Source organism: Dama dama, chromosome 33 (assembly GCF_033118175.1).
Source record: "Dama dama isolate Ldn47 chromosome 33, ASM3311817v1, whole genome shotgun sequence".
NCBI classification, from domain to species: Eukaryota; Metazoa; Chordata; class Mammalia; order Artiodactyla; family Cervidae; genus Dama; species Dama dama.
In genome coordinates, this window is record NC_083713.1 from 39,716,550 (window position 1) to 39,739,772 (window position 23,223).

General features: G+C 40.0%; 1 protein-coding gene across 10 annotated transcripts in view; it reads right to left on the minus strand.

Moving 5' to 3' along the window:
• Window positions 1-23,223, minus strand: part of TANC1 (tetratricopeptide repeat, ankyrin repeat and coiled-coil containing 1) — a 245,557-nt gene that overhangs the window by 147,343 nt on the left and 74,991 nt on the right. For all 10 annotated transcript variants that reach the window (XM_061135350.1, XM_061135357.1, XM_061135354.1 and 7 more), the window contains exon 3: window positions 17,748-17,827. In XM_061135350.1, the coding sequence (XP_060991333.1) occupies window positions 17,748-17,808 (61 nt within the window). In that variant the 5' untranslated portion in view covers window positions 17,809-17,827. The remainder of the gene's footprint in view (window positions 1-17,747; window positions 17,828-23,223) is intronic.

Below are 23,223 nucleotides of genomic sequence, written 5' to 3' on the forward strand. Positions count from 1 at the left end.
AATCCTTGTAAGTAACCCATGAGGCACAGAAAGTTTAGTTACTTTGCTCAAGTTGACACAGCTGGTAAACTATGCAGCTAGGCTACAAATCCAGGCAGTGTGGTTTCAAATGGCTAACAGTCATATTTAAATGTGTTTGGATTCATTCTAAAGAACTGCATAATTAAAGCTTACTGGAAAAGATTAAATTGTTCATTTATTTATTCACATGCTTATCAGCAGAGGTTACAATCATTCTCACATATTGAAGGTGGAACTGTAAATTTAATGTCACATTTCTGAAGGGCAATTTGACAAAATTTAGAAAAATTATAAATGAATGAACTTGTTAATCAACAATTTTTCTTACAACTATTTTTATGAAAGGACAGGAAGTTAGGCACAAGGAGATTTATTCTAGCATTGATTGTAATGACAACAACAAAAAAAGATAAAACCATCAACAGGAAAATAATAAAACAAGTTATAGAATATTTGTCCCATGTAACACTAAGCAACTTCTATATATTAGTGTTTGCTAATATGAAAATGTGTCTAAAAATTCATTCAGTCAACATCGTAATTTACAGAATAAAACACATTGTGAAGTCTATGTAGGTTTTCTTAAAGATGTATATGCATGTATATCTACATATATGCATGCCTACACACATACATGCATAGAAAATATCTAGAAAGATTTAAAAAACTGTTAACATTCCTTTGGGGGACAAAAAGGGAAGCAGAAAACAACTGGGGGGTATCTTTACTTTTAAAACCATTCTATAGTTTTTTAATGATTGTATATTAAATATTACATTCATGGTGTTTGAGTGACTTTACAAAAAAAAAAAGATGAAGTTATAACCATCTCAAGGACATTAAGCAGAAATGGACTTTCAGATATAGAAAAAGAAAGATATCACAGTGCTATTAAATCTACATTAAGACCATGTAAGAATCTGAAATAAACCTGGGGGAGGCAGAGGAAAAACTTCAAGAAGGGGGGGGGGAGGAATCCATGGAGAGAGAAATTATAATTTACAACCGTCTATCTTAAGGATGTATTTTTCTTTATATCTACTCAGCACCAGAGATAAAAATAAGGGAACTAGACAGAGACATAGTAGAAACTGAACTAGTCAAAAACTCTACCTGGAGCCCATCTTTGCTTTAACTAGCTATATGACCTTGGACAGTTGCTCAAAGTTTTCCAATTTATTTCTCAAAAACTGAAGACACAAAATTCAATTTCTAAGATCCTCCTATATTTAAAACCTTTTACTTCATTACCTTGGTTTAAAAAAGAATCTCTGGGGACTTCCCTGGTGGTCCAGTGGCTAAAATTCAGTGTCCCCAGTGCAGGGGGACTGGATTCGATTCCTGGTCAGATCCCACATGCCACAACTAAAGATCCCGTGTGCCACAACTAAGACCCAGCACAACCAAATAAATAAATAAGAATCCTTCACATAATAACCCAAGAATATGAGCCATGGACAAAGTCTTATTAAGGATATGTTCACCTATCTGCAACTATCCCTGCCTGCTTTCAGGCATTCACAGGACTTGGGCTCCCGGCACATCCAGGGAGCAGGAAGCACTTAGACATTCTGACTGGGTACACAGGCAGAATGTTATCAGGTACCATGGGAAAACCTGATGACTCACTTGCGTAGGTTTTATGTCTTCATTTTGGTTTCTCTATAAATTTCTAAAATGTAAGTCAATCAGACTAGCAGATCTCTAGCCTCAGCACAAATAAGAAATTCTTATAATGGAGGAGACACTTTTATCCATCAAAGACAAGCAATGTGACTTTCAGCAACTTCAAGGAAAATTCCCTTACAAGTAACTTTAAAAGGAAACCCCACTACTATACATCATGAGCCACATTCGGAAAAAGAAAGAACCAAACTAAAGAGTCTCTCACATTCCCAACAGAAAACATGTACTAGGAAATAAAAAGCAAATACCCAGTACTAGAAAGAGCCATGCAAGCAGGCACACACACACTGCTTACACAGGTGGTGAACAAAACAGTCCTTCTTTCTGAAGAACAATGACAAGAGATACCATGAGCCCATGACACTTACTCCTTGGAAGAAAAGTCATGACCAACCTAGATAGCATATTACAAAGCAGAGACATTACTTTGCCAACAAAGGTCCATCTAGTCAAGGCTATGGTTTTTCCAGTAGTCATGTATGGATGTGAGAGTTGGGACCATAAAGAAAGCTAAGCGCCGAATAATTGATGCTTTTGAACTGTGGTGTTGGAGAAGACTCTTGAGAGTCCCTTGGACTGCAAGGAGATCCAACAAGTCCATCCTAAAGGAGATCAGTCCTGGGTGTTCATTGCAAGGACTGATGTTGAAGCTGAAGCTCCAATACTTTGGCCACCTGATGCAAAGAGCTGACTCACTGGAAAAGACCCTGATGCTGGGAAGGATTGAAGGTGAGAGGAGAAGGGGACGACAGAGGATGAGATGGCTGGATGGCATCACGGACTCAATGGACATGAGTTTGAGTAAACTCTGGGAGTTGGTGATGGACAGGGAGGCCTGGCATGCTGTAGTCCACTGGGTAGCAAAGAGTCGGACACGACTGAGTGACTGAACAATGAACCTCTGAAAAGTTCATTTCTTTTCACTATCAATTCTTTTTTAGAAACATTCTACTAAAATATCACAGATTTGTACCAAGATATGCATTATTCCAGAGGGTTTTTTTAATGAATGAAAGAAATATATAAACAAAATGCACCCAAACAAAACCATGGGATACTGATATGATAAAATATTAGACATTTTCCAAGACTGGTGACATTTAAAAGGATAGAGCAAAACCTAAGAATAATGAAAAAAAAAAAAAAACAGGATATTTTTCATCAGTATTTTCCAAATTTTCTACAATAAGCATATGCTATACTGAACATTGATTTAAAGGCCCAAGTTTATTCTCACTTAAACTTTTCCAAAACCAAAATGGATATAGTAGCTGATGGCATCTTAAAATTGCTATCAGCCAGGGAATGGTTATAACGTGGCAGGCCCTGACTGTGGAAACCTATGTTATTACATCTGGTAGAGTGACTGGACAATTATAACCTCCTCCAGGTTTCAGTCAACAGACTATTTAAAGTCCACTGTGGAAGGAATAAGAGCCCTGGATTTTATCTGAAAGCCTTCCATTAAAACCTCCTTTTGAGATCATGAAAGAATGAAGTCAAACTCTTAGAATGGATGTCTGCAACTGGGAAGAAAGTCCTGGAAAAAAACAGTAAAAAAGACTCAAAAAAATGCTGCAACATCAATGCTCTTAATGGTGGAGATAATGTTATATGGAGAAAAATGAATACTGACAACTAGATGAAAAAAATGATTTAGAAGAATCAGGTTCTGAATATAAACTTGAAATACCTTAACCAATCTATCTCATTCTCCTCTCATTTTATAAAAAAGATTGAGTTATATAAAGTATCTTTCTAAAGAAAGGAAATCGCAAGTATAATATTTTAAGTAATAAAGTATGTCAATTAAATTGATAGCAGTTCTTTCTTCCTTAGTAGTACCCAAAATAATGGTGTGTTTTATAATAAATGAAGTACTGTGTTTACACCAATAATCAGAACAATAAAGACAAGTGTTACGGGCTGAACAGTGATATCCCAAATCCACGTGTTGAAGCCCTAACCCCCAGCATTGATGGCATTTAGAGAAAAGGCCTTAGGCAAGATAATTAGGTTTAAATGAGGTCACGATGGGGCCCTTATAATGAAAGTCACATCCTTATAAGAGGGAACAGTGGAGAGCTTTCTGTCTGTAACAGCATGAGGATGCACATACAAGGCACCACCTGCAAGCCACAAAGAGGACCTTCAACCAGAACCTGATGATGCTGGTGCCTTGAGCTCAGATTTTTAGCCTCTAGAATTGTGAGAAAAAAAAATGTGTTGTTTAAGCCACACAGTCTGTGGTGTTACGTTGTTGTTGTTCAGTCACCCTGTCGTGTCTGACGCTTTGCAACCCCATGGACTGCAGTGAACCAGGCCTCCCTGTCCCTCACCATCTCCCCAAGTATGCCCAAGTTCATGTCCATTGCATTGGCGATGCCATCCAACCATCTCATCCTCTGATGCCCTCTTCTCCTCCTATCCTCAATCTTTGCCAGCATAGGGACTTTTCCAAAGAGTTGTCTCTTCGCATCAGAAAACCAAAATACTGAAGCTTCAGTCCTTCCAATGAGTATTCAGGTTTAATCTCCCTTAAGACTGACTTGTTTGATATCCTTGTTGTCCAAGGGACTCTCAGCAGTCTTTTCCAGCACCGGAGTTCTAAGGCATCAATTCCTTTGGCACTCTGCCTTCTTCACAGTTGAGCTCTCACAACTGTACATGACCACTGGGAAGACCATAGCCTTGACTTACGGACCTTTGTTGGTAGAGTAATGTCTCTGTTTTTCAACACATTGTCTAGGTTTGTCATAACTTTCTTGCCAAGAAGCCACTGTCTTCTGATTTCATGGCTGCAATCACCATCTGCAATGATTTTTGAGCCCAAGAAGAGGAAATCTGTCACCCCTTCACAGATCATTGCCTTGTCATGGCAAAGGGGCTTGTGTAACTCAATGAAGCTATGAGCCATTCCGTGTAGGGCCACCCAAGATGGATGGGTCATAGCAGAGAGTTCTGACAAAACGTGGCCCGCTGGAGGGGATGGCAAACCACCCCAGTATAGTTGGCATGAGAACCTCATGAACTATATAAAAGGTATTATGCTGTGGCTGCCCAAACTAAGACAACAAGAAAATTTAACATCAGAAGACAAAGTATTTTTAAAACCTGGTACTTGGAAAGAAGTTTTATACATAACTTTAAAGTTATCGAGAAAGCTTGCTTGGAGAGGGTTGGTGAGGTGGGGGACAAACAAGCCCTCACAAAGCGACGAGGCATTAACATACAAACTGCTTGATTTTGAGAACTGATTAAGAGTAAGATCATCAGGAAGTCAGCAGTACACAGGTGGCTCTCCTCCTCTTCAGCCAGAAGTGTGCATCCTCTTAACCTCTGCTACTAGCCAGTTCCATGGTCTATAAAAATTCTAGACAACTGTCCAAACCATTATAGGCACCTATGTGCATGTCTATATCTAAAGCCCTTATTATTATTGAGTAGTCTGTGCTCTGAGACAGCCTCCAGGCACAAAGAATGTCATCATGTAGCAAATGTAGCAGAATGATGCTTCCACACTCTCTTGTTCTCATTCGGGCGTGTCTGACTCTGCAACCCCACTGACTGTAGCCCACCAGGCTCCTCTGTCCATTGGATTCTCCAGGCAAGAATATCAGAGCAGGTTGCCATGGCCTCCTTCAGGGGATCTTCCCAACCCAGGGATCAAATCCAGGTCTCCTGCACTACAGCTGAATTCTTCACCATCTGAGCCACCAGGAAAGCCCTCCTAACTCCCTTAAAAATGGGCAACTCTCTAACACAAACTTTTGAAAGCAAACAATTAAAAATCAGCTCTAAAGTCTTGTTACATCTTGACCTCCAAGACAGTGCTGTGGTCATCAGAACATAGACAAGAATCTCTGATTCTATACTGGCACTACAGATGGCTGATGTGTTTGTAACCAGTCTGACACGAAAGACTGAGGGGAAGGTGAGAGACAGACCCAGAACCTACTTTTCAAACTCAGTGATTTCAGATATGAATAAGGGCTTCTCAGTTTAATGGTCTATACCTAGGCTAGGGCAACCCAACTGCTTACCCCTCATTGCCATCCAAAAACTGCAAGACGAGTGTAAGGTCAAAGTCCTATTTCCCTTAAGAGAAAAAATTTAGTGTTAGTCAGTCAGTCAGTTCAGTTGCTCAGTTGTGTCCGACTATTTGCAACCCCATTGATCGCAGCACACCAGGCTTCCCTGTCCATCACCAACTCCCAGAGTTTACTCAAACTCATGTCCATTGAGTGGTGATGCCCTCCAGCCATCTCATCCTCTGTTGTCCCCTTCTCCTCCTGCCTTCAATCTTTCCCAGCATCAGGGTTTTTTCCGATGAGTCAGCTCTTCACAGCAGGCAGCCAAAGTACTGGAGTTGCAGCTTCAACATCAGTCCTTCCAATGAACATTCAGGACTGATCTCCTTTAGGATGGACTGGTTGGATCTCCTTGCAGTCCAAGGGACTCTCAAGAGTCTTCTCCAACACCACAGTTCAAAAGCATCAATTCTTCAGTGCTCAGCCTTCTTTACAGTCCAACTATCACAGCCATACATGACTACTGGAAAAACCATAGCCTTGACTAGATGGACCTTTGTTGGCAAAGTAATGTCTCTGCTTTGTAATATGCTATCTAGGTTGGTCATAACTTTTCTTCCAAGGAGTAAGTGTATTTTTATTTCATGGCTGCAATCACCATCTGTAGTGATTCTGGAGCCAAAAAAAATAAAGTCTGCCACTGTTTCTGCTGTTTCCCCATCTATTTGCCATGAAGTGATGGGACTGGATGCCATGATCTTAGTTTTCTGAATGCTGAGCTTTAAGCCAACTTTTTCACTCTCCTCTTTCACTTTCATCAAGAGGCTCTTTAGTAGTTCTTCACTTTCTGCCATAAGGGTGGTGTCAGTTGTATATCCGAGGTTATTGACACTTCTCCAGCAAACTTGATTCCAGCTTGTGCTTTATCCAGCCCAGCGTTTCTCATGATGTACTCTGCATATAAGTTAAATAAACACAATGACAATATACAGCCTTGACGTACTCCTTTCCCTATTTGGAACCAGTCTGTTGTTTCATGTCCAGTTCTCACTATTCCTTCCAAACCTGCATACAGATTTCTCAAGAGGCAGGTCAGGGGGTCTGATATTCCCATCTCTTTCAGAATTTTCCACAGTTTCTTGTGATCCACACAGTCAAAGACTTTGGCGTAGTCAATAAAGCAGAAGTAGATGTTTTTCTAGAACTCTCTTGCTTTTTCGATGATCCAGCGGACATCGGCAATTTTATCTCTACTTCCTCTGCCTTTGCTAAAACCAACTTGAACATATGGAAGTTCATGGTTCACATATTGCTGAAGCCTGGCTTGGAGAATTTTGAGCATTACTTTACTAGCGTGTGAGATGAGTGCAATTGTGCAGCAGTTTGAGCACTCTTTGACATTGCCTTTCTTAGGAATTGGAATGAAAACTGATCTTTTCCAGTTTTGTGGCCACTGTTGAGTTTTCCAAATTTGCTGGCATATTGAGTGCAACACTTTCACAGCATCATCTTTTAGGATTTGAAATAGTTCAACTGGAATTCCATCACCTCCACTAGCTTTGTTCATAGTGATGCTTCCTAAGGGCCACTTTACTTCTCATTCCAGGATGTCTGTTTCTAGCTGAGTGATCACACCATCGTGATTATCTCAGTCATGAAGATCTTTTTTTTTTGTACAGTTCTTCTGTGTATTCTTGTCACCTCTTCTTAATATCTTCTGCTTCTGTTAGGTCCATACCATTTCTGTCCTTTATCGAACATATCTTTGCGTGAAATGTTCCCTTGGTATCTCTCATTTTCTTGAAGAGATCTCTAGTCTTTCTCATTCTATTGTTTTCCTCTATTTCTTCGCATTGATCACTGAGGAAGGCTTTCTTATCTCTTCTTGCTATTCTTTGGAATTCTGCATTCAAGTGTGTCTATCTTTCCTTTTCTCCTTTGCTTTTTGCTTCTCTTCTTCTCACAGCTATTTGTAAGACCTCCTCAGACAGCCTTTTTGCTTTTTTGCATTTCTTTTTCTTGGGGATGGTCTTGATCCCTGTCTCCTGTACAGTGTCACGAACATCCGTCCATAGTTCATCAGGCACTCTATCAGATCTAGTCCCTTAAGTCTATTTCTCACTTCCACTGTATAATCATAAGAGATTTGATTTAGATCATACCTTAATGGTCTAGTGGTTTTCCCTACTTTCTTCAGTTTAAGTCTGAATTTGGCAATAAGGAATTTATGGTCTGAGCCACAGTCAGCTTTCGGTCTTGTTTTTGCTGACTGTATAGAGTTTCTCCATCTTTGGCTGCAAAGAATATAATCAATCTGATTTCAGTGTCAACCATCTGATGATATCCATGTGTAGAATCTTCTCTAGTGTTGTTGGAAGAGGGTGTTTGCTATGACCAGTGCATTCTCTTGGCAGAACTCTATTAGCCTTTGCCCTGCTTCATTCTGTACTCCAAGGCCAAATTTGCCTGTTACTCCAGGTGTTTCTTGACTTCCTACTTTTGCATTCCAGTCCCCTACAATGAAAAGGACATCTTTTGGGGGTGTTAATTCTAGAAGGTCTTGTAGTCTTCATAGAACCATTCAACTTCAGCTTCTTCAGGATTACTGGTTGGGGCATAGACTTGGATTACTGTGATGTTGAATGGTTTGCTTTGGAAACAAACAGAGATCATTCTGTCGTTTTTGAGACTGCATCCAAGTACTGCATTTTGGGCTCTTTTGTTGACTATGACGGTTACTCCATTTCTTCTAAGGGATTCTTGCCCACAGTAGTAGATACAATGATCATCTGAGTTAAATTCACCCATTCCAGTCCATTTTAGTTCAATGATTCCTAAAATGTCGACATTCACTCTTGCCATCTCCTGTTTGATCACTTCCAATTTACCTAACATTCCAGGTTCCTATGCAATATTGCTCTTTACAGCATCAGACCTTGCGTCCATCACCAGTCACATCCACAACTGGGTGTGGTTTTTGCTTTGGCTCTGTCTCTTCATTCTTTCTGGAATTATTTCTCCACTGATCTCCAGTAGCATATTGGGTACCTACTGACCTGGCGAGTTCATCTTTCAGTGTCCTATCTTTTTGCCTTTTCATACTGTTCATGGGGTTTTCAAGGCAGGAATACTGAAGTGGTTTGCCATTCCCTTCTCCAGTGGACCATGTTTTGTCAGAACTCTCCACCATGACCTGTCCGTCTTGGGTGGCCCTACAGCGCATGGCTCATAGTTTCACTGAGTTAGACAAGACTGTGGTCCATGTGATTAGATTGGTTAGTTTTCTGTGACTGTAGTTTTCAGTCTGTCTGCCCTCTGATGGAGAAGGATAAGAGGCTTATGAAAGCTTCCTGATGGAAGAGACTGGCTGAGGGGGATACTGGGTCTTGTTCTGATAGGCGGGGCCATGCTCAGTAAAAATTTAATCCAATTTTCTGTTGATGGGTGGAGCTGTGTTCCCTCCCTTTTATTTACCTGGGGCCAAACTATGGTGGAGGTAATGAAGATAATGGTGACCTCCCTCAAAAGATCCCATGCATGTACTGCTACAGTCCGTGCCCCCAGCCCTGCAGCAGGCCACCACCTACCCACGCCTCCACTGGAGACTCCTGGACACCCACAGGCAAGTCTGGGACAGTCTCCTGTGGGGTCACTCTTCCTTTCTCCTGGGTCCTGGTGCACAAGGTTCTGTTGTGCCCTCCAAGAGTCTATTTCTCAGTCCTGTGTAAGTTCTGGCAGCTCTATCGTGGGGTTAATGGCAACCTCCTCCAAGAGGACTTATGCCATACCCACACCCAAAGCCCTTGTCCCTGGGGCAGACCACTGCCGACCAGTACCTCCACTGGAGATGCTCAAACACAGTTCTGTCTCAGTCTCTGTGGGGTCCCTGGGTCCTGGTGTGCACAAGGTTTGTTTGAGCCCATTGAGTGGGTTAATTTACACTAATTTAGTGTAGATTACCCTTAATGAAATAACAAAGTCAACCTAGGTCAAATTTTTGGTAACCTATCTCTCCTCTCAGGAATGATGCTTTTCAGTAGATAATATAAAATCAAGCCATTTTATATTTCTATAAATATTAAAACTATGCAAATAGGTCACATGAAAATTCAAATATGGAGTTTTATGAGAATTAAGAAGCTCTACATGACAAAGTTGTCTGAAAACTTGGTTTTTAGAAACTAAAACCATTTTTTTAACAGAAAAGCAGCTTACATTAAAAAAATTATTTGTGAAATGAAATTAGGTTTAGCCAAAAAAAATGAACCCTTAATTGTTTATTTCTCTAATAGATATCTTATTGCATTTACACATATACATACAAAAATGGACCCAAGTAAATAAGTGCTGTTGTTTGAGAATTTTGCTACATCCTTTATGATGATTTGGGTAGGCTGTGACTTACTAGCAGTCATATTGGCCATAAAAAGTGGAAGATACGGGATGAGTCTTGATTTTACCTTCTCCTCAGTCCAGACCTTTCTCTAATTATGCCTCTCACAGGAATCAGTTCAGACGAACCAGCTTAGGCCATTATGTACAGTGCCTGACACATACAATAAATGCTCAGTGTCTGTGCCCATCCTTCTCTTTGATCCTTTACAATTTCCCTAAAACCAGTTCAGTTGAGTCACTCAGTCATGTCCGACTCTTTGCAATCCCATGGACCACGGCACACCAGGCCTCCCTGTCCATCACCAACTCCCAGAGCTTACCCAAACTCATGTCCATTGAGTCAGTGATGCCATCCAATCATCTCATCCTTAGTGGTCCCCTTCTCCTCCTGCCCTCAATCTCCTCCAACATCACAGTTCAAAAGCATCAATTCTTCGGTGCTCAGCTTTCTTTACAGTCCAACTATCACAGCCATACATGACTACTGGAAAAACCATAGCCTTGACTAGATGGACCTTTGTTGGCAAAGTAATGTCTCTGCTTTGTAATATGCTATCTAGGTTGGTCATAACTTTCTTTCCAAGGAGCAAACGTCTTTTAATTTCATGGCTGCAGTCACCATCTGCAGTGATTCTGGAGCCCCCAAAAATAAAGTCAGCCACTGTTTCTGCTGTTTCCCCATCTATTTGCCATGAAGTGATGGGACCGGATGCCATGATCTTTGTTTTCTGAATGATGAGCTTTAAGCCAACTTTTTCACCCTCTTCTTTCACTTTCATCAAGAGGCTCTTCTGCCATAAGGGTGGTGTTATCTGCATATTTGAGGTTATTGATAACCCTAACCCTATAACATATAGGGAAGCTACAAAGAGGATGGGCAATGGAGCCTTCCATATATAAGATTTTCACTAATTAAGGATATGCTGAAGTGAAACATCTCAGCAACTTGACAAAACTGTACTTTGAAATCTATTCCTGGGACTTGCCTGGTGGTCAAATGGCCAAGACTCTGAGCACCAATGCAGAGGCTTGGGTTCATTCCTGGTCAGGAAACTAGATCTCACAAGCTACAGCTAAGAGTTCACATGCCACAACTAAGACCTGGCACAGCCAAATAAATAAGTATTTTTAAGAAAAAAATAAATATATTCTTAAAGCCGCCCGCTAACTCCTGAAATTTCTTTAGCAAGAGGGAAGTCTCTCAATTTAACTTCACAAAGAAAAAGGATAAAATGCAACTGATATGATATAGGCTAAAAGGTAAAATGAGTTATTTCCAAAGTATAAATCACCATACAACAGACGAATGACTCAGAGCAGCCCCAGTCTTATCAGAAGGGGAAGGCTAAAGATGGCAGAAGAACCTTTAGTATCCAAAGTCAATGGCAGAATCAGTATTTGCAGAGATGAAGTCATGGAAAGAAGCTTCTAGAACATCACTCTCTTGCCTGAGACCAACCAGGAATGAACATGATGTTTCAGAAGGGTTTTGTTTGTTGTTTAAAGTACTACTCAGTTGTCTTTACAAAAAAAAGATGTACTGAACAACCAGCAGAAACCAGATGTCAAGCAAGGCACTTTTGCAGACAGGTTATCTTATTTAACCTGGACAACATGCCTGTAAGTTAACTTAACTAGAAATTCTTAACTAGAAATAACAAAGAAATCTGTCCAAGGTCAAGTTAACAGGGAAGTAAACAAGCTAGGATTTGAATTTGCATCAAGCTAGGATTTGAATTTGCATCAAGCTAGGATTTGAATTTGCATCTTCGGATTCCAAAGTCTGTGCTTTTTCTAGACCCTATGACAGATGAGGGACAACAAACAGAAAACCTGATGAAGGAGCCAATCAAACCAGAGGGAACAGCATTCCCACTCCTACGAATAACCAGCCTGTTCCATTCTGTGTTTAAGTCCTATCCTAACATTTTTAGACAAATTTATTTAAACACTCTGGTAAACAGAAATACAGTATCTTTAGAACTGAATTATTTCTGCTTATTTTGTTGCTTGGGAAACATTTTTGGAGTCACTGAACAACAAGATACCAAATATCCACAGCTCAGCAAGACAGTCACTGTACTAAATTCCTAAATAATAGTCCACAACCACAAAAAAATGGGCAATGCAGCAGAGAATAATCAAAAGCAGCTTCATATTTTCCGGATAAAACAAAGCATCGTTTGTACTCAGGCATTTTTAGAAGGTACCACTGAAAACCAGACTGCAGCCTGGAATGGCTTAAAATACCACATTTAACAATCACATCAATGACTTTTAAACTTTAGAGGCAAACAGCTTCCTTTTACTACAAATTCAAAGTGAAAGATTAGAGGCAAAGCTCATAGATTCAGCACACATACAAGCTTAGGGACTATCCAATGCCTTAATTAGCACTATTAATTACAAGTGTATTTAGCTGGGTTTTAATGATGAAGAGGTGAAGGTCAAAATTTTTAAGTTATTTCAAACTAAGACCCCCTGCTGAAAAAAAAAAAAACACACCAATAATCAAACAGAAAGGAAAAGCCTAATAAATGATCATTTTGGCATATTAAGCAGCTTTTCCTTCATCAGTCTTATTTTAATAGAGGCAGCACTACAATTAAAAGTTCACCACACTGCTCTTCTGCCTCAACTTGGAACTACTTCCACACCAATACAGGGAAAGTTGGGAAGTTGGATAGGGCAAGAGACTATGGTTTCAAGTTTAGCAGAGGTCAGAAGGGACAGAGAGGGAGAGGGATTAGCCCTTTCTAGGAGGGCAGGAGGCCTTCCCCATCTAATGCTTCTAGATTGATGCCATTATCTCCAGTGTTAAAAGGGGAGGGAAAAAAAAACCACTATCAACAGTGAGATTAGATTATATTACAGATGTTCATTAAAATTAGGTTTCAGAGGGCTTCCCTGGTGGCTCAGTGGTAAAGAATCCACCTACCAATGCAGGAGACATGGGTTCGATCCCTGATCTGGGAAGATCCCACATGCCTTGGAGCAACTAAGCCCATGCACCAGAACTACTGAGCTGGTGCTCTAGATCCCAGGAGCCACAGCCACTGAAGCCCACGTGCCCTAGAGCCCGTGCTCTGCAACAAGAAGCCACCGTAATGAGAAGCCCACACACCACAACTAGAGAGCAGTTCCTGCTCAATGCTACTACAGAAAAGCTTGCACAGAAGTGAAAACCCAGCACGGCCCAAAATAGATAAATCATTGTTTACAAATTAGGTTTCCTAACTTGGAGACCAGTAGGAAAAGAGTCCAAAAAACTAGCCACGCCATGTACTCGCTCTGTGGAAGCAGAAGCTATTATGTTATAGTGAGCTGCACGAGATATCCATGTTAGTTAGCTTTTGAAGTGGAGGGGGCCTGCAAATGTCTATGACCGAGAATCCTCCCCAACGTACGTCTTGGTGGAAGGTGAAGTCACCTTGCCCTAGAGAAGCTAAGAAGTCCAAATACACACTTGTTTAGTCTCCCCTACAGCTAGAAAACAGGCATGGGAACCATGCCTGTCTTTTTTTCGTGACAATCTTTTTCTTGTTCACTGAAAAATACAGGTCTGGAGACAGTCTATTGCATTGTTTTCATATTGTATTTTTTTAACTTTTCATTTTTTATTGGGATATAGCCAATTAACAATGTTGTGATAGCTTCAGGTGAACAGAGAAGGGACTCAGCCATGCGTTTATTAATATATATATCCATTCTCCCTATCTGCCCCAAACTTGCAATTTCTCCTTGACTATTCTCAAGCATTTTCACTTCTAGGTGAGTTTTCAAATCAACGTGTCAAAACCAAAATAATGGTGGGTACATGTTATTATATACTTGGCCAAATCCACAGAATGCCCAACACCAAGAGTGACCCCTAATGTAAACTATGGACTTTGGGTAATGATGATGTATCATCAGAGGTTCATGAGTTGTAACAAATGTACCTCCCTAATGGGAGAACACTGCCAATGCAGAGCTAAGAATGAGTGGAGGCATGGGTATACAGAAAATTTCCATGCCTTCCTCTCAATTTTGCTGTGAACCTAAAACTGACTCTAAAAAAACTCACGTCTTTAAAAAGGAAATAGATGGGATTTCACTAGGGATTAAATTGTATGTATAATTTTGTAAGAGCAAGTCAATTTAAAATAATAAATCTGGGGACTTCCCTGGTGGTCCAGTGGTTAAGACTCCGCACTTGCAATGCAGGGGGCATGGGTTCAATCCCTGGGATCCCTAAGATCCCACATGCCATGAAGTGCAGCCAAATAATAGCAGTAGTAGCAATATCAGTAATAATAAGAAATATGCCCATTAGGGAATACAGTATTTCTTGCCATTTATTCAGATCTTTTAAGTTCGCCAACAAAGCTTTAGTATTTTCTTCAATATAAAACCTGTACATTTCCTCTTAGGTTGATATTTAAAAGTTTGTTTCTATTATAAAATGGGCCTCTTTTCCTATTCATTATCAGTTCTGCTGTACAGAAAAGATATTAATTTCCCATCCTGGTCTTGAAAGAAAAAGTTAAAGTGTAGTCACTCAGTCTCTTGTGATCACCCAACTCTTGTGATCCCATGGACTGTAGCCTGCCAGGCTCCTCTGTCCATGGAATTTTCCAGGTAAGAATACTGGAGTGGGTTACCATTTCCTTCTCCAGGGGATCTTCCAGACCAAGGGATTGAACTTGGGCCACCTGTGTTGTGGGCAGTCTGTATCATCTGAGCCACTAGGGAATCCTGCTCTTCTATCCCCTCTAAACTATTAGGTCCAGGTTTGATACCAGTACTCTTAAATCTTAAGAGTTCAGTAATTATTCCTAAATTAAGAAACATTAATGATAGTGACATGATAGATTTCTGATAGTAAAGGTCACTTAGATGTGAGGCGAGAGGCTGCAGACCTATCTCCAGAGAGCTTCAAAATAAAGATAACACCTCATTTGCTTGTTTTAGATCAAGGTTCTAACATAAGAGCAAGGAAAGAAAAAATAGATGTCCTCATCTGGCCCTCTCCACATTATGGTTTAATATTGATTTTTGCTCCCGTAGGCCTGACTCAAGGTCAAGAGAAACTCAGTGTTCCTTTGCACTGGTGGCCTAGTGGGGACAAGAAATGTTCCTTCCCAAAAAGCATTTTAAAGTTTTTAATACCACATTCTCCAAAGTAATTCTATAGCCTCCAGAAAATACTTTTTGCTCAGCTATAAGCATTTCCTAGGTTTAAAAAAAATAATAGAGAATTTTGCTATTTTTAGAGTTGACTCAATGACTTTCAATAACTTCATATCTCACCATATGTAATACTTGAAATATCCTTATATACATATAACTTAAATTTCAACACCTGCCAAAATTTTACCAAGAGTTTAAGGACTTTTCAATACTTCTGAAAAAATATTTGTTTCCTTTTGAAGAATACTAAATTTAACTCAGAGATTTTCCAAATTTTCAAAACAGGTTTAACATAAAAATGTAGTTAAAGACTGTCTGTAAAAAAAAGAAAACTACAAAGGATATGAAAAGCTGAACTTAATATTTTAGACAAATATTTTCTAAATTTCTGTGATTGTGAGTTCAAGCACGTAAAATGAATTTTATTTTGTGTGTGCAACAAAGACTGGTTTAATTGAAAACAGTAGAGCAAAAATTTTCCATATTGCAGCAGATATTATTTCCCAAATTTCAGAGCAGTCTCAGTAGACTAGCCAGCTTTAATTTACAGGGAAACTTAGCTGTGATTTACTTCTATAATGAGAGTTGGCACAGAGTTCAACATAGGAATGGTCAAATTCCAAGTATTTTCCCCAATCATCTTGTGACATAACCATCAAGATTTAAAATTCCATCTGCTTTGTTCCCCAATGGAATACAACCAGGTTCTAGTTAGAAGGCAAAAGGCATACACCATACAGATGTTTTATGAGAAAAGTTCCCATTGCTTTTTCAAGTTGGTTTGCATTAGTGAAAAACCAAAATGTGGGAATTATTATGAAGAAATGATTCAGAAAACACAGTAGTTGTTCTTTAAAGACAAAAGGGGAAAATAAACCCCAAATCATATGCTCTACAACTGGAAAAGTTTCAGACGCAAACAATGTTCACTGTCTGGCCCATCTGAAAGGCAGGGTGCCGAAAATTATTAGAATACTGTAATTTCACATGAGTCTGGCATGGGTCACAGAGAATGGTATGGCCTGTTGTGAATGACTCCATTACTTCATAGGGAGTTTTGGCTTGGAGACCCTGGCTCTGAGAAAAATAACCCACTGGTTGGCAGCTCTAGCCCAACAGACAGCTTTAGGATCTAACTTTATCCTGGAAATTACAAAGGCATCTAAAGAAGCAAATAACACAGTTCTTAGGATGAGTGTCAGCTGAGCTGAAACTGGTTAAAAATTTTTTGTTTTAGACAGCTTTTGAAAAACTCGAGAAGAGGTGGTTTTGGTCTTGACCCAGCAGAGGATGAAGAACCACCCACCCACCCCATAGAAATTATGTGAACTGAAAATTCTCCATAGTAACAATTAATTATTCAAAGCTGGAAGTTGATTTTCTAAAGTTAAGAGCTAACTATGGTCTCCTGTTTCCATTATCAAAGACTGGTCTCTTCTTTGCATCTGCTTAGCCAGACATTAATGAGAAGCTTTTAATGCAATTTTTCAGCAACTTCACAACGAAGTCTCTACTTAGTTAAAGGGAAATTAACAACAGAAAATCCATCTAGGTTCCATATAAACAAAATTTTATAACTTCACTTATTCTTTTATAGAAACAACACAACAATATTACCAGAAGGCATTACAAGATCTTTCGAATTAGAGTTAACTATAATTCAACTTATTTATATCTTAATAGAAATTAAAATTGAACTGTTATTCAATATACAGTAACTCAGAAAACCAGCCATTCTCCAACACTAGATTAACATGAGTTTACAGAGTGAAATGGCACATTTCAGGGCAATCGATCCATGCTAACAGATTTTTATTGTGCAACACAGGCAGATAACATAGTTTTCCTGGTAAGTGGTCGCAAAATAACCTTAGAGGACTTTACCACACGGACTGCAGTGTAGAGTCATACAATGACCGCATACGCACCAGAACTCTACAAACAGGAGAGAAATCCAAGCCAAATTAAGTAGCTCTCATCATAATGAAAACTAGCAGCCTGGCAATCAGTGGGGCTACACCTGTTAGGGGGAAAATCTGATACTCAAAAGATGAGGACCAGTCAGCCAGTTGGTCAAACATATAAAATGCAAGCGTGTGTGGGAAAAGAGAAAGGGCTTTCTAGAAACCAAATTCCTAGACACACCTGCTCTCCATCAATGTCTATAGTTCTGCCTCTGGATCTGAATGAAATGATAAAATTATGACCCTTACAAGTCTTCAGGGAAAGGATTTGATTCATAAGCCAATCTCAATTTTCAAAGTCCCCTCCCAGAAGAAAGCACAGAAATCCATTCAGCTTCTCATGGCCTCCTGGATGCTGTTTGTTCTAACCGGTATCACTTCTCGGATCCATTCCCAAGGCGACAGCAGCCTGGATGAAGCAGGGCCTTTCGGACTCACACAACCATGCTTGCAGCTCAACTCCATCTTGGACACATACCTGTTTCCTTCTTGCTTCCCTTTCCTCCCTCTCGGCTCTTCTTCAGCACAGCCTTTAACATTTTCAACACTCCTTTGCTTCTAAAGAGAAGAGGAGGGGAAGGAAGAGGAATTAAGGATTATAAATTGGAACTGAACTTGCATACTGACACAAAAGGCAACTTGTCTCCAAACAAACAGATCACTTAGGATAATAAAGGTAACTTGAATTTTACATTAATTTTCTGTGAATAAACTAACATGGGGAACTAAAGGCTAAAGACACAGAATGTTTTATAACACTGAATGAAGTGATCAGGAGGTCACTGTCTTTTTATAAAAGTAGGAAAAAAAAAAAAAACCCACAATGGTGCGTTCTCAGCATTCCACATCTAATTAAGGTTATGAGGCTAAATCTGGACACATTACTGTAAGATGTCTGGCATAGGAATGTGGGTCTCCCCCTGTTCATGAAAAGAAAACATTAAGACAGAATCAAAAAGATAATGGTTAAGAAGGAAGCTACATGGTAAAAGGCATGTTTTACAGGTGCTACTGATTATATAACCATAAGGAAAACATTTTGGAAGGCTAATCAGAATAAAACATAACTGAAAAACATTTGGAAAATAAATACAGTGGGAACACTTTTCAACCCTGATGCCAGGGGATCTGATCAAATAGCACACACTACAGTGGGTTTTTACCACACATAGTTAGGACTTTGGAGGTGGGGGTGGGGAGGTAAGGAGAACAGGCCTGTGGCTGAATCCCTTAAATAATGAGCTGTATTTTTTAAGCAGGGTTATATTGAGCACATAAAAACAACACAATGGCCCAGGCCTAAGATGAAACATAAAACCACCCCTCCAGCAAGAGACAGACAAAAGGACCTTTATTTTGTCAGTTAGGCTTCCTTAGCTCTCTTCCCTCCACTAACTCAGATGAGATGGCCAGACAACCACAACAGTAACAAATCTGAGTGGGTTGTGTTACCATCACACCCTTGTTAACACGCTAAGGAGAGGCAGGAAGAAGAAGGCAAGCAGCTTGCTGCTGAAGCGAAAGCAGAGAGGGGACAGACAACTCTTCTGCAGAAATATCTGCCTCGTGAGCACCAATGCTTCCAAAGGCCTCAGCATAACACCCCACACAAGCGCACACCACCCCAGAGTTGATTCGAGGTTTTCCACTGAGAGGGAGGAAGAGTCCCAAAGTGCTGCCATGTACAACATGAACACACAGGGTGACCTTTCTTATCATTGGGTCTGGGCCTGTATTTATTTTTCCAAGCCTTTTGTTTTCCTGATGAAGAAACAGAGACCCTGGGAGGCCAACTCGCCCAGGGGTCACACAGCTAATTAACAGTAGGGCCAGAATCTAAACAGCAGACTCCCAGCAAGGGGCCCCCCTCCTTCCAAGGCACTGGCCTCTCTGCTCCGTGCAATGAAAGCTTTGGACAACAGCAATCAAACCAGCAAAAAAATTAACAACCAACCAACCAACCTGAAAGATACTAGGAAGAAAATATTTTAAGCAGCATTTGGAGAACGCCACAGTGAAACTTATTGAGGGATAAATCATCTTCCAGAAAAAAAGTCTTTACACACAAAAGGGGCATGGCTTAGAGCCTAATTCTTTTTGAATGGATCCTTGTGAAAAGACATGGGTTTCATGACGTGCAAGCTCTGAATTTGGAAGTGGGCCACAGTGTGCTTCCATAGGGGAACTGTGGAAGCACAGATTTCTCTTGACAGTCATGCTTGAAAGGAAACAATGCAAAATGTTGAGGCATTAAAATAAAAGGGTAGGCAAAATTAGATAATAATACAAGCCTGGTAAGCACAGACACTTTCTTTTCCAAATTAAAAAACAAATCAAATCAATCAACCTTCAAGGTTTGTCATTTAGCAAATACTAAAGAAATAAGACAAAGACAATTATCGACGGAGCCTTGCCAGCAAAGCTTGGCCAAGGTCCTTATGAAACTTTTCCCCGTGTTTTCCTGGATCACTGAACAGCTCAGGCCCCATCGTGGTGGTGAAGCTGCCCCTGATTAACCACCCAGGTCTCCACCAATCCACAACAGATCTACACACCTTTTGGAATACACATCCCACAGGATAAGAACTGGAAGACAGGGAGTTGGGCATGCCATCTCACGTACCTTAGACACCTATTTCAGGTACCTATTTCAGCTGTTTTCAGGAGAGTCACATCTTCCATTTCAGTGGTCTCCAATGAAGAAGCTATCAAATATCTGCTATAAGTTTTTCTCCCAGTTCTTGCTTCCCCCCCTAAATAGTAACTCAATGGAAAGAGCCTACATTTATATTCTAAATGATATTCAAACTGCAACATGGAGAAATTTTGATTATGTGTGTGTGCATGCTCAGTCGCTCGGCTGTGTCCAACTCTTTGCAACCCCATGGACTGTAGCCCGCCAGACTCCTCTGTCCATGAAAAATTTCCAAGCAAGAATACTGGAGTGGATTGCGATTTCCTACTCCAGGGGATCTTCCCAACCCAGGGATCAAAACCATGTCTCCTGTATTGGCAAGCAGATTCTTGACCACTGTGCCATCTGGGAAGCCCCCCTTAAATGACTGTATCTGAGTGAAAAATTAGACCCCTCCCAGCCCCCATAAACACATAAGCTGGAAAGGAAAAAAGGGAAACTGCTCCCGGAGGGCTAAATTCTGAAATTGACACAGATCAGAGTAGAGCTATGCAAAGTCCCACTCAGTCACGGCCCGGAAGATGTAACTGGAACTGGACATACATCAACAGACCATTTAAACACTGAGCCCATCTGAAGCAAGGTGGTCAGAAACAGCAAGAGCAGTAACAGGCTGGTGGGGCCCACATGAGCAGGATCATCCAGAGGAGATTCTCTGCACACCAGAGAGTACCTATGAATTCATAAGTACATACCCCCCACATCCAGAAACAGACCATCTAGGCTGTGGTACCCAGTGCTATTTAACACTGGCATCACAACTACTTTCCCTTTTTCTGATTCTGTTCTCGCTGAGCAGAGCCTCATAATCTGACTTTTTAACCTAACAATGGTGGAGGAGAGTGTGCTGGCTCTGGTCAACCCAACACAACCACCTAGCCTGTTGGCAGATATGACTCTGGGAATAAATTAATAAACCAGTGTTCTGGCTCGAAACAAAAGCTCTCATGAGAAAGTTTTGCCAAAGGGAGTCACTTTGCCAAGTACCATCTATTTAAGACATAAAGAATATTAAGTTTCTGATTCCAATTTGAGGACTAAAAAAAAAAAAGACAATGGATAAATTCTCGAATGCAAATGCCACCATGAAGCAATCTTATGAAAGCAGCTACAGGGCTCTTCCTGAATGACACCTTCTGCATCACCTCCCTTCCTGTAGCAACTTCAACTACTGTCACTGTTCATCTAAAAAGGGTGAGCACTGCCTGCTACAGAAGTGAATCACACAGAAATCATACAAACCAGCCTTCCAGGCATAGTAATTCAGATCCAAATGATTAAATAATAAGCCCAACACCCAGAAAAGAAATTGCCAGAAAAAAAAGAAACTGCCAGAAGTTATCAAGTTCCTGCTAAATTAAAAGATCATACATGTAAGGATGTACTTATAAACAAGCATGATAGGATAAAATAAGAAATATTGTCCTTTTTCACTTTACTGTATTGTAGATCAAGAGTCACAGGTATAACAAGAACAAATACTGGCCAAACAGAATCCCTCAATTTCTGCCCCATGAAAACCTTAGCTTCTATCACACAAGTAGTATAAACGTATGGTTGGATATAAATATTTAAAAATAAATACTGGAAAAAGTGGAGAACTTTAGTCCTCATTTCTTTACATATTTCTGAGGAAGAGAGAAAAGACCAGCCTCGAGATTACAACAACTGAAATTATCTAACAAGAGAAAATTTCCTATAATGTTCATTTAAAAGAAAATAAAATGAGCATATGACATTATCTTCAATGATCTGAAGTCACCCAGATTTTCTTGTTTTTCTACTATCATTCAACATCAAAGTTTCCCAAATGCCACAGATTCTTCCTTTTAAAACTCAGGAAGTTAAATCAACTATTTAGTTTACTTTTACTTCTCAGATTTCTCCTTTAACACATAAACTCTCTGGAGATAGGCATAATGTCTCCATGTTACATGTTAAATAAGCATTCTGCACAGTGGTTACAATAGTATATAAAATATAATAAAAGTTATCCTAAATTAAAGTGAGATGATTTCAAAACAAGACAAAAACCTATTTCAGTCTGCAATCCCAATGGCAGTATCATAAACATGACCACTTTGTCTGAAATCGTAAAGTAATACCAGCCTCCAAACCTTCCTCTTCTGGAGTGCCATACTGCCTATTTACATTATTTCAAGTCAAATCCATGAGCTGAGGGCGGGGACTACGTTTATTCTTTAATAGATACAAACAGAAGCCGGAACACAGTCTTCGCACCCACTCTGTTCTCAGTATTTGTTGACAGATTTAACTAGGCTGCAATGAACACAGACGAGCTATTTCCTCCAAATCAAGCAATTAACCAACATTTATAGCAGTTTATAAATTATAAAGAACATTCCTATATATTTTCATTTGCAAAGAATGCAAAAAAACTCAGTTAAATCCATGAGATACTTGGGAGGAAAATGCTGTATTTTACAATACCCTTTCATGTCCACACCTGAGTCAGCCTTAAAATCTCAAGATAATAAAACCTTATCCAGTTATCCTGGACACCTAAACATACACTCTTTGCTCACTCCATGGAAAAGGACTTCTTGCATCAAACCATCTACCTGACCTCACAGCAAAGCAGTCTGAGAAGGTGACTTCATTCTTAAGTCAAATTAAATAAAGCCAGAGTAGCAACAGTTACAAGTGAAACACTGGAAAGTAAGACATGCATGCTCATTAAGAAAAAAAAAATTTTTTTTTTAAATTTCAGAGAAGAGAGACATCAAAAATATCCTCAATTTTAAGGACTGAAAAAATTTTCAACCTAATAAGATTTAAGACTCACCTAACACAATAGTCATGACATTCATAGGACTGCCTGTAGAACTTTCCTTTGCATTGGCAACTTTTACTATTTATCAAAAGAAAGGAAGTGGGTGACAGTGGTGATGGGGGGGATGGTGTCTAAAGCAGCCTACAGGATAAATAATACAGAAGAGAGCAAGCTAGAGAAAACGAAGTAGAATAGAGACCACGAAAGGAAACAAAGAGCTCTGCTAGAGGAGGCGCTGGCTGCTGCTGGAAACTCATGGAAAACTGTATTGTTAATAGAAGCTTCCTGAAAGCAAGAGCCATATCTTGACGACATTCTTTTAGAGTTCCCAGGAGGCTGGGGAGAAAACCAACCCTTGATGAATACTTGAAATTCCAGGCGGTCTCTCTCACATTTTTCCCCACTCTGGCTAGTAGAGAAAACCTAGCAATCAGGAGACCTGACCCTGGCATTGTGATAGGAAAC